This window comes from Alligator sinensis, unplaced genomic scaffold (genome assembly GCF_000455745.1).
Source record: "Alligator sinensis unplaced genomic scaffold, ASM45574v1 scaffold809_1, whole genome shotgun sequence".
In the NCBI taxonomy this organism is placed as follows: Eukaryota; Metazoa; Chordata; order Crocodylia; family Alligatoridae; genus Alligator; species Alligator sinensis.
This window is the reverse complement of record NW_005841956.1, coordinates 56,471-68,508: the sequence shown is the minus strand read 5'-3', so window position 1 is coordinate 68,508 and position 12,038 is coordinate 56,471. Positions and strand designations below refer to the sequence as shown.

At 48.0% G+C, this 12,038-nt stretch overlaps 1 protein-coding gene across 4 annotated transcripts in view; it reads left to right on the top strand.

The window, feature by feature from the left end:
* Nucleotides 1-12,038, top strand: part of ARR3 (arrestin 3) — a 31,460-nt gene that overhangs the window by 7,997 nt on the left and 11,425 nt on the right. For all 4 annotated transcript variants that reach the window (XM_006020490.3, XM_006020489.3, XM_006020491.3 and 1 more), the window contains 5 exons: nucleotides 6,520-6,565; nucleotides 9,158-9,188; nucleotides 10,570-10,630; nucleotides 11,118-11,162; nucleotides 11,685-11,884. In XM_006020490.3, coding sequence (XP_006020552.1) covers nucleotides 6,549-6,565; nucleotides 9,158-9,188; nucleotides 10,570-10,630; nucleotides 11,118-11,162; nucleotides 11,685-11,884 — 354 coding nt within the window. In that variant the 5' untranslated portion in view covers nucleotides 6,520-6,548. The remainder of the gene's footprint in view (nucleotides 1-6,519; nucleotides 6,566-9,157; nucleotides 9,189-10,569; nucleotides 10,631-11,117; nucleotides 11,163-11,684; nucleotides 11,885-12,038) is intronic.

The window sequence follows — 12,038 nt, the reverse complement described above, 5'->3', positions numbered from 1 at the left end:
GCTACACAGGCAGGGTCTCTGGCCCCGGACAGAGTGTGTCTGAATATGGCTCGCCAGCCCACTGGGTGATAAAAAGTTCATGATCCGGCCCCACATTCAGAAAGGTTGGACATCCCTGAGTTAGACTAACTTGCAAAGATTGAATCAATTCAGGCTCAGGCTTTTTCAATGTCTGTCCCTAGCAGGGTCAGCTGGTGAATTCAGACTGGTGGGGCGGTGGAGCTTCCCAGGGGAGTGGGGGTTTGCAGCCAGCCAGGAGTCGGGGGTGGGTTGGGGGAGGTTTGCAGCCGGCCCTCTGGCCAGTAGCAGGGAGGCTGCAAACCCCACCACTCCCAGCCAGCTGCAAACCCCCTCCCCACCGCTCCCCCGGGACATTCCACCTCCCCTCCTATCCGAGTTCACCAGCCGTGCCTGGTCCCTAGCCCTGATCAGCCAGCACTCTCAGGGAGTTCCAGCTCCCACTATCTTTCTGGGCAGGACAGTCTTCTTCCCCTTTGCAAGAGCTCATCCTGTTGTGAAGAGAAGGGGACAATGAAATACTGAGGAGCCAGGCAGGACTAGTCAGCCATCCCAAGCAGCTTCCTGCCAGGAAAGTGCCTCCTCATGCACTTCTGTTTGGAAACTTCCTTTCATTCACATCTTTACCTTGAAACAAGAGCTCCCTCCATCCCTCCTTCCCTCTCTCCTTTAAAGGTGCGTAGACCATGATGGCACCTACTTAACTCTGCTGATATAGTCTGGGAAAACTCCTGCTAGTCAGTGCAGGCTGTTAGGACAAAATGAAGGAAGACTGCAAGGGAGCTATTTTGTATCTATCGCCTCTCATGAAGCAAATCCACTGTTACACATTCAAAAGTTTTCCATTTGCAGCAGAAAACCACTAATTAATAATGTGCTACTTAGAACAGTCACAGGCTGTTACAAAACCACCAGGGACAAGTGAGCCCCGTTCTTCTGGGAGTGTGCTGCCACTGCCGTATGGCAGGGATCATTGGCTCAGCCACTCTGATGCTCCACTTCCCCACTATGCCAGCAGGGATGAATGGCCCAGTTTGTTTGCTATCCCCCGTTTCAGTAACCCACAGTGCCTGCTGTTTCAGAAGAAGGTGAGACTGTCCATAATGCATGGAGCCAGTTGAACAACACTTCATCCCAGGATGGAGAGAATTATTCCATCACCCCACTGCCAACTCCCCTCACAGACTGCTACTTATGTCCATGCAGAGCTTAGCCATTCTAATCTCGCTGTCCATCTCTACTACATCTTCTAGGTGGTTATACAAACTAATCATCCAAATCTATACTTGAGCCCCTTTTAAATCCCACTGGATTATTTCCCTTCATTATTTCTTGTGGCGGTGAGCTGGGGTGAGACAGCTTTTCCAATGCTGAGACTACCAACAAGGTTTTGTTCTGCACCTTTCTGGCAAGGAGAGGGAACAGGTGGTTTTTTTTCACTGGGCCTGGTGAGATCTACTGTTCTTTCCCCCGCCCCCCCCCCAAGTAATTTGAACCACTCCTGAGGCTGCTCTGAGTTAAAGCAGCCTTTCTCTGTTGCTTATGGTCTGCTCTGTGGCCCATATTAGCCAAAGTTCAATGTGATCCAGCACAATCTCTTTCTAACGTCAGAATGACTGTAGATTGGTAGCAATATAGGAAAGTGGGACAGGGCTGTTTCAGCAGCCTAATGCTGGCAGGAAAATTCTACATACTGTTGCATTATTTTGTCAGGGGCCCCTTCTGACCCCTTTACACTGCAGAAGTGGTGTGTAAGAGCTGCAGCAAGGGTCAGAATTAGATCACAAATGGTTCAGCAGCTGCTATTGTGTAGTGAGTTGGACAAATCAGGCTAGTTTGTGTTGAGGCCCATTTGTTCTGACATCCTTCCCTTACTAGCACCCCCCCAGTCCTCCCCCACTGCCTCTTGTGTGCTGAAGATTCTTGGCTTTGTGCAAGGGAATGTAATTACCCGTATTACAGCATCCCCTCTGGCCCAGAGCCCTGTGTGGCTTCTCCAAAGGTCACTGGAAGGCCAGCAGCACTGATTCCTCCTGCCACGGCAATGTCCCCAGGTAGAGACTCGGCTTCTGACCAACTGTGAACCTTTATGGAGAATTTCAGGGAATTGTGTCATCCCAGTTCCTGGGCCAAAGGCTTTTGTTGTTCCTCTCTCTCTCTCTGTTTTTTTTTGCAAAATATATGTGTGTATGTGTGCACACACATACACACATATATATATAATTCCATCTCCAATGCTCTGCCAAGTGGGCCCTGTGGTTCACTTGGCAGATCAAAGCACACTAAAAACCCATTACGCAGTTTGTACTGCATATCCTCATGCCTGTGCACTGATCTCCCATCCATACTCCTACCCACTGTCCTCCTCAGAGGGCCTGCCCCTGAAAAAAGTCTATACTAGACCCCTCTTCACCTGCACAGGGCTCCTGTGTCTGAAATGAAGCAGAAGGCCTCTACCTCACCTCAGACTAGCGTCACCTTTAGGAACAGGAAGGGTGTAAGGAAAAAACAAGGGTCATCAAGTTATGTCTGTTTTGCTCTGACAACTTCTCCTGTCCTCAGATTGCTCCTCGGTCCTCCTCATTGTGTTAGCTGTGGAAACAGTTTCCTAATGACAGTATGATTTTTGAAAAATTGTGGAAACAGCCTCCCAGTCCTGTGCCAGCTTCAGCTGTAACTTCAGCTGTCCAAAACCAAAGCATCCATCCCAATTACCATCACCTCTGGCCTTAAACCTACTCTTCCAATCTCTTTAATCTGCTTTCTCAGGGCTTCGGCCCACATTATTTATAGTCCACTCTTATTTACCGAGTCCTCCAGGTAATAAACTAATAGGATTCTAGTCTCAAAATACTTCCCAGGGAACACACACACCTCACATCCCCAGCGAAGCACTATTGGCAAGACACTAGGGGAGGGACTAGCAGGGAAGCATAAGAAGCCTCGGAACAGAGAGGAAGCCTCAGAATAACCTGACAAGAGAAGGGCCAGCAGAAGAGGTGAGATCTGAACACTCCCCTCACAGGTAAGACCTCTCTCTGCTGGAAGACCATTTTCTTTGAAAAAAACTGGGAGATGGAGGGGGCAGTTCTGTCCCATCTGGGAGAAAGCCATTTGCACTGAATGGTTGGCTTCTGAGCTCTCTGGACCAGGATGGCGTGATCTTTTGGGTCTTATAAAGCACTGAGACAGAGTAATATTAATAATGAGTAGCTGCCAGGTGGGTGGGCAGCACTGTTATACCCACAGAGAGCAAAGGAGGAGTTGCCTGCCTGAACCTCTGAAGTCCTTCACAGACACTGTGGCTGCTGGATGGCACCCAGGAGCCTGCCTGCACCTGTGGCTGAGCTGGAAACTAGAGAGACACAAGTGCCAATATGCTAGAGTAGGGGACACCCCCAACCTAAACAAGCCATGAGGTATTTTCAGACTCTGGGGGGAACCTGTCCTCCTCTCAGAGTTGGGAGAAATAATGGAGAGACTTCACTCGTTTCATCTCTAAGCTTCTTTCTTCATTCTTTTCTCTAACTCTCACTACACGCTCAGCCAACAGGCTGTCAGAGTTGTGCCTCATCTTCATCTGGGGAATGGACAAGATACCCTTCTCTTCTTCCTGTCCCTCTGCCCCAAGGATGACAAGCCTGCTAGGGCTGTGCGAAACGGCATCGTTCCACTTCGACTTCCGTTTTGACGTTTCACCGGGACAGTGTTTTGTTTTGAGTTTCATTTTGTTTCGAAAGCACTGTTCTGTTTCATTTCGTCAAAACTCTTTTGCTGTTTTGATGCCGTTTTTGACATTTCGCCTATAGGCTATTTTGCAGCCAGTGCCAGGAAGATCGGTGCTGCTGCTGGCCCCCGCCGGCAGCACCAGCTTCCTGTCATCCGGCAGGCAGATCAAGGGCTCGTCCCGCACCCCCGGGAGGGCTGTGGGGGCTGTGCCGGACTGTTCCTGAGGGGTGTGGGCCCCGATCTGCCTCCCAGATCACAGGAGGCTCGTGCTACCACCTGGGGCCAGCGGCAGGCAGGCCTAGAGCAAATCAGTTTGTGTGGGGACCTGCCCCAGGATCGGGGGGGTGGGTCCCCACATAAGCTGATTTGCCCTGGGTCTGGCACCGTCCTCGGGTCGGCTCTGGTGCGAAGCCCAGAGTAAATCGCTCCCAGTGGCTCACAGCCCTATGGAACTGAGCCCAGTGAAGAGAATTGGAGAGCAGCGCCGTGGCTCCGCTTTGCCTCCCCCCCACCAGGCTCAGCTCCCAGCAGCTCCCAGCCCCGTGGAACTCAGCTCGATGGCGGGAGGTGGAACCAGCCCTGGCTCTGCCTGCCCCCCGCCACTGGGCTGGGCTCCATGGGGCTGGCAGAGCTGATCGGAGCACAGCCCGGGAGCAGGCGGTGGGCAGAACTGGTGCTTTACTCCAATCGGCTCTGCCAGCCTCATGGAGCGCAGCCCGGCAGTGGGAGGTGGGGAGAGCCAGGGCTGTGCTCCCTGCCGGGCTGAGCCACATGGGGCTGTGGAGCCACTCAGAGCAGCCCTGGCTCTTCCCTGCCTCCCACCACCGGGCTACTTCAAAATTCAAAACGTTTCAAAACGTTTCGACTGTCCTCATTTTGTTTTAAGGCTGTATCAAAGCCCTTCGTTTTGTTTCAATTTTGCTGTTTCAAGCTCAAAACAAGTCAAAACAGCATTGAAACAAAACAGCTGGCAAAGCTTCGCACAGCCCTAATGCCTGCCACCATCCTTGTAGTCCAAGAAACCTGCCCTCTTTTCCCAGATGCCTGTGTTTCAAAACCAAGGAGCTATTCCATAGGGCCTTCAAGGCGCAGCCTGTTGCTGAGATTAAGCACCTGCCTCCCTAGGGGGTAAGCGGTTTCCCTCCCCTTCAGTGTTGGTTTAGTTTGTCTTGATTTCAGTATGGTTGCATAAAAGGACTCTCTGTCTACATGCACCCAGCTTAGCCACTCTGCCTGGACTGGTATCTCACTAGTGTAAGCCCCACTAAAGTCATAGTACCAGGGCTATGTAAGTTTAAGAAGCTGAGCTCCTCCTGTCTAAGCTCCCTGCAAATCAGCCGATTACAAGTGAGGTCTTTGCAGTTTAATTCTCCATGGTGAGTGTAAACAGATAAAACTCATGCAGGTACTTGGGAGATCACCATGGAATGTACCAGCCCCAAGCAGGAGGTTTTTGGCTGATCTAGGCAAAGCCAGAACGTGTTCCTTGTGGACACTAAAATTGCAGTACTTTTTTTTCTGAAGTTGTCTCTCATAATTAATAATCACTTAGGATGTATATGCTGAGAGCTTATCTGCCATCACACTGTTCCTTGGTAAAGATGGAGGAGCCAGAACTGGGTTCCCATAGCCCCTGGAATTAAGCTGTGGGGATGGATGGATGGATGGCGAGAGAGTGGTGGAAGGATAAGGGATTAATTATGAAGGAGTTCAAAGCAAAGTCTAGGAGAAATTATTTCCCATAAACACCAGGATAAAGTGCATCTCACCTGCTCTATTTCTGTGCTGTTAGAGAAAACAATGAATGTGACTTAGGCCTTAAATAGCACCTTTCTTTCATAAATTTCACAGTACTTTACAAAGAGGCACAAGTTTATTATTCCCCTGGGAAACCAGCTGCAGAGAGGTTAAGGAGAACAATTGCAGAAGTGGCCTAATTCTGGATTCTTTATTTCTTGGTTTTTCAGACTGAAATAAGCCAGGGTTTGCTTTCTACTGGTGCAGACCATCTGTACCTTCCGTTGACTCCGATGAGAGTTACTAGTATCCTGTCAGAAAGGAACAGGACTTCTGGAAGGGGCTATCTGTTGAAGCCCATTTTTGATTTTTGCTTAAAGACTCCTACTTCTAAGGTCATTTGGAATTACTAACTTCAATACACATTGGCCTTGCCCTCTTTCAACTTTTGCTTCCAGCTCCCCTTCAAAGGCTGGTGACAATACAGAACCAGCAGTTTCATCCTAAAACCTTCTCTTGACAGCAGATTGCTTGCAAATGAGAACATGCGTACAACTGTAGCTCCTCAAACAGTTTAATTCTTTGTCATGCTTTCCCAGCCCTGTGGTCACCAGGAGGTTGTAGGCAGTTCTCCTTTTTCTCTTGTAACATTTTCTCTGCTTCTTGTGTCACTTTCACTTTTCCTCTGTATTTTACTTTCTACCTTCCAACACAGTGAAAAGGAGTTTGGGGGTTGGTCAGTTTCCATCTTGGGTTATGTATATGTTCTAGAATCACAGTCTCACATCAGTGATGCGTGAACCTCTCCAGGTCTGAACCTCTCCAGATCTAAGGGAACTGAGACCAAACCTGAGCTAGAAACCCCACTCATAGCCTGATCCTCTGCTCTGAGAAACAGAAGAGGCTCAATGCAGGGATAGCCTGAGATTCTCTGTGGTGAAACTGTGATTAATCATCACATCTTGATCAAATACTGGACCTCACTCTGATGACTGGGAGTCTCTAGGTTTCTAACCCTACTGTTTTCTTCTACAGAATCCCTGCAGTGTGACAACTGATCTGAAATGGCAGACAGATCCAAGTAAGAGCATTTTTTTTCTTCTCCTGTGACACAGGAAGACAGCCTGGGTCCTGTAGCGAGTGGATGGGATGGAGTGTATATAGCACCAGATTATTGCTGCTTTTTCACACTCCAGCTTGGTGCAATCTCCATTTTGCCCAAAACATTTGGTATGAAATCTTACCACCTTGGACTTAGTCTGCAGCATTTTGGCAAATCCAGATTGGCTTCTTAGGTACTTTTAGTTTAGGCTTCAGCAGGCCTAAAAGTCATCTGCCTAGCCCCAAAAGGTTGATTCAGTGAAAAAGATAAGGTACCCTGGCTCCCTGTGCCTTTGAAGGACCATTATCAGGGAGCCGTTGAGAACTTGCCAATAGGAAACACAAAGCACAGGGTTGCATTTGAACTCTCAGCCTCTCCAGAGCCTCCAGGAGCTGAGGCACCTGACCCAGGGCTACACACATTAAACAATTCCTTCACCACAAGTTCCAGAGTCCTCTTGTGACGCAGGTACTTAAATGAATGCAGCTGTGGTTCCACTGTCTACTTTTGACACAATAGGCTAGTGGTCAGGACACTTGCCAGTACCTGTGACACCTGGGCTTTAAACTTTGAGTCCTCCTCAGCCTGAAGGGATTCAAACCCATGTCTCCCACTTCCCAGGAAAGCACCCTCTACCTTCCTGTTGAAGCTGTGCCACTCTGCATCCAAGAAGGCAATGGTCTTCAGACCAGGAGAGCAAGCAAGAGGGAGTCTGGCTCTGAATTCTGGTGGGTAGGGCACTCAGCTGGGAGAGGGCAGCCCTGAGATCCAGTCACACTTTCAGGACTATTTCTGGTTCTTTCCAATGACTTGTTAATGTACATCAATAAATAGCTGAGGGAAGCAGGGATTGGTTCCCTCTGGGGATTTAGGAAAAGTTCAGGGGCTACTGCTTCTTCTGTCTGGACCACCACAGAAGTCAGGCAACAGTGAGGCACTCAGCTGCTTAGACTGGGAGGCTTCTGCCCATGCTCAGAAGTCAATAGTTAGGTGTGTAAAGCCCTGGCCTGCTGATCACTGTGTTCTGCAGACATCCACTCACAGTCTTCCTTCCCAAGTGCATGCACATATGTCAGCATACATATTCCTATCTTTTCCTTTTTGGGTCTGCATTCAGCTGAACATAAGCAAGCACATACAGACATGTTTGCTATCAAGCTTTCTAGTCTCAGTGCCCCAGTAGATCTTAGAGGATCTTGGATTTTGTTGTGCAAGTGGAGAAATGAAATCATCTGCTGTTAATTTAGAAAGGATAAATTAAGATCTTGAACTGCTGTGATCCAGAGTGAGAGAGGCCTGCGTGAACAGCTGCCACTTCAAGTGATTGAAAGATGATTGTCAGAAGTCAAGGCCAAATGCCATCATCCCATCCAGCCAAGTGGTAACTGGTGTGTGCATGCCTGCCACGGCATGTTCCCAGCTCCCTCCTGGGACAGTCCTGCTGCAACACCTCCGGGCTGCCTTTGGCTCTGTCTCCACATGGGACTGGAACATGTCTTTCTGTGTTTCTGTCAGGGATAGGCAGGAACTTCATGCATGTGTGATTTTAGCTGTGAGTGACAGGGACATTGACCACATTTGGCCTAACCATGTTTCTGTCAGGTTCATGTAATGCCAGCTACCAGTATTACACAAGTGCTCCCATGCTCCAGCCCAGAGCTCAGCCTGCATCTGTGGGAAGGCATTACCTAATGTTTGCACTGAACAGCACCAGAAGGTGGGATTACAGTAATGGGATTGACACTGAAAGCCACTTCATCATCCTAGCATCAGCCTTTGCTGGTGAAGATGTCATGGTAGCTTTAACCCTTCTGTATCTGGGCCAGAAGCCAATAAGATAGAATCAAAGGAACTGCCAGCCCAACACAAGCTGCTGGCTTCCCTACTCAAACATCCCGGCTCCTGCCCAAACCTGACCAGTGGTAGCAGCTCCCCATCGTGCAGGGGGCTTACTTTGTGCTCCTAGTGCCAACACGTAGGCAGAAATGAGGAAGTGCAGCAGCTTGACCTGAGGGATCAGAGCAGTGCTGTGTGGTTCATGCTTTCTGGGGAAAGGAAATACACATGCTGGCCTGCCTGCCTCCAGGGAGCTGCTCTCTAACTAACATCTCACCTGGCACTTCAGTGCTTTTCTCACCCGCCCTTAAAATATGACCTGTGACAACAGCACACCTACCACTACTCAACACCAGGAATATTCTGCTCAGGTGGTAGGCAGAGAAACTCATGACACTGAGAGCTCAGGGAACATCATATTCCCTTCCCACAGCCCTTGAATTTGCACCAGGCAGGAACAGACCAGGGAGGTCTGAGCATGCAGGTTTGGGGCCTGACCATGCTAGGGACTGTCCCCCTAGAGATTGTGAAAGTACCTGCTTACCCCACCTCAGGTTGATGTTATGCAGCCTCCAAACCCAGCCTCAGTCCCCAACTCCCTCCTTCCTCCTGAGTGAACAGACTTCCCCCCTGATTCCTTTCTCTGAAGTCCACACTTTGGAAGGAACCAGGCTGCAAGAATACTCAAATTTGTCACACACTTTTCTCATGTCTGTGTGTTTGTTTCCTTCTCAGAGTCTTTAAGAAAACCAGCCCCAATGCAAAGGTAAGTCCAGGCTGGGTGTAGGGACTCCTGGTGGGCTGTGGAAGTCTATATCCCAAGATACTTCATGTGTTGGGCCAAATGGTATCTAATTTATTTGGGTGCTGCTAAAAAAGATTGAAAGGCACATGCATGTCAAAGGCTTCATGTGGGTGAATGTACTCATATTGCACCCCATGTGTTAGCATGGGATTTGGCATCCTGTGTTGGCATCAGATACCTTGTTCTGGGAGGATCCAAATCCTCAGACTGACCATGATTTCTCCATTTGATAACAGGCAAATTTTATTGATACACAGTGATAGCAAATAACAATAATGCAGGCAAGGCAAACAGAATAACCCCCTGTTCCCTGATTCTATATCTACCAGTCCTAGAGCTATTACAGAGAGAAGGTGTCTGGCCAGTATGCAAGTTTCACCCTGAGGTTCTCTCTTGAATGTCAGATGTCAGCAGCCTGGAGGTTGAATGCTGAGGTCCACCCACTCAGTGGAATGGGTGAGACGGGCTGGTGGTGTGCCATCTGTCCATGGCAGCCTTGGGTTCCCCTCTCGGGGACCCTTTGATGCTCTGAAATCACTCCTTTTGTATTCTTTCTCTCCTCTCATTACTCTTCATCTCTGGGCATTGTTGATTAGTCTCCCTGTGGTCATACTGTCCACATTCTGTCCTGTCAGCATATTCCTTTGTTTCCGACAAATCCACCACATGCACGCGTCTTAATTTGGTTATTTGCCAGGCATCCTAATTTGGTCTGTTCACCAAAACCAGTAATCCCACAGGGCTCTGCAGTTGGGCACTGTGACATGGCACCAATGCTGCAGAGTCCCATATCTCTGTTTGGGTATACTATTCATGTTATGAAACAGTGTGGTACATGTCTTCAATTTCTCAGCCTGTGTGTCTGTTGGCTTCAGGCATGGTGGGCTTTGAAAGAAACTTTGTCACAAACAGACTTTTAGAAACCAATTAACTCTTGCCATTCCCCTGGATCATTGCTCTAATGCATATCTACTTTACCTACAAACCAATTCCCAAAATCAAACCTCTAAATATAATTTTCAAGCCATTGTCATGCACCCATACCGAGTGCACTGAGATTTTCTCTCCCTTTGAACTCCCTCTCATTCTCCTTCTAATGCCCCTGCCACCATGTTACTGCAGTGCTTCTCTTTCCAGGAAAGAACTTTTCTTCAGCTATAGTGAGACCCCCTTAAATGATGAAAGCTTTTCTGCTAAACTGGATAATTAGAGATTATGAGAGCTCCAATCAATAATCCCAGCCAAGGCTACATGCTTGAGAACTGCCAGGGACTGACTAGAAAACAATAACCTGTTTATTTTCTGTCCTTGCATCTGTTCTTCCACTTCACACTGCTTCCAGCTCTCCATCTACCTGGGGAAGAGAGATTTTGTGGATCATGTTGATTATGTAGAACCCGTAGGTGAGTAACTTTATCTTTGCCTTGTAAGCCAGAATCCTTTACGTATGCCATTGCATCTCATTGCTGTGTAGCTGGCTGTTCAACCACAGACAGTTTTGAGGGGCCAGATCCACAGCGTGTAGTTTATTCCTATCAGAATAAGCAACAGGAAGAAGTTAAACCTGTGAGAGGCAATCATCTCCACTTCCTGCAAATGTCTGTAATAAAAGGCAAAAGCCCCAGAGGCAGAAAAATCTAGACTCCCAGAGCAAACATGTCACTATATTTTTGAGAGTATTTTAGGAAGTGTCATGAGCTATTTAACATGCAGTTCCAATGTGACAGAGCTTTTGTTTTTAGAGCTGGAGAAAGGAGATCATTTTGGTGACTAAATTTTATGGGTAAATTGTATTTTTAGAAGGTTGCTCCCAGCCCTTGCAACCTCCCTGGCAAGTTCCCTCCGGCTGAAAAAGCTGACCTCGCCTGTGCTTTGTGTGCTTCCTTGCAGATGGTGTCATCTTGATTGATCCTGAATATCTGAAGGATAGAAAAGGTACATTTCTGTACTAACAAGACACAGGCATTGAGGCTGTAATGAGAAGATCTCAAAAGTGATGCAATGGGTTATTTTTTAGCACATGTGATTGTCAAATGCCTGCTGGCAGTCCAGTGAGTCTCCTAGCTCAAAGCTGCTAATGAAAAGAAGCCCCCTCTCTCTTGTTTTCTACTCTCTACTCCTCCCTTCTTCTATCTGAGGAACTGATTCTGAAGGTATAAGAGCCTAGAAGAAACAATTTAATGGATCTTCCTATCTCTAGACTGAGCTTTAGAAACTTAGCCCTAGAAAACTGGGTCAAGTTTCTGCTTGTGTGAATTGAATCAGATTGGGTCAGATTTCTGCTCGTATGACTTTGTTTTTAAGTCTGAAGAGTCGTTAAATATGGTCTCTTCTGTCTCCTCAGCCCATGTACTCCACCTGCCCTTTTGTTATCTCCATTCCTTCTTTTTGCTTCGCTCTTTTGTTTTCCCTAACCCTTTCCTCTTTTAATTTCCATCTCTCCTGCACTGGCTCCAGTTTTCGTGACCCTGACATGTGCATTCCGCTATGGCCGAGATGATCTGGATGTTATTGGTTTGAGCTTCAGGAAGGATATCTGTGCCATGGCCACTCAGATTTATCCTTCTGTGCCAAAACAGGCACCAGCAACCCTCACTCCATTGCAGGAAAAGCTGATGAAGAAGTTGGGCGAGAATGCTTACCCTTTCACTTTTGAGGTAGGAACTACTTGAACTGCAGGGCACTTTCAGTAAGAGTGAAGCACCATTTCTTGGTCTACACAGATGCTCTGGGGCTGTGAAGCAGTAGTTATTTGTATGCTGAATAAAATGAGACAGGATCTGTGGCAACTAAGTCAAGAGCATAATTCCT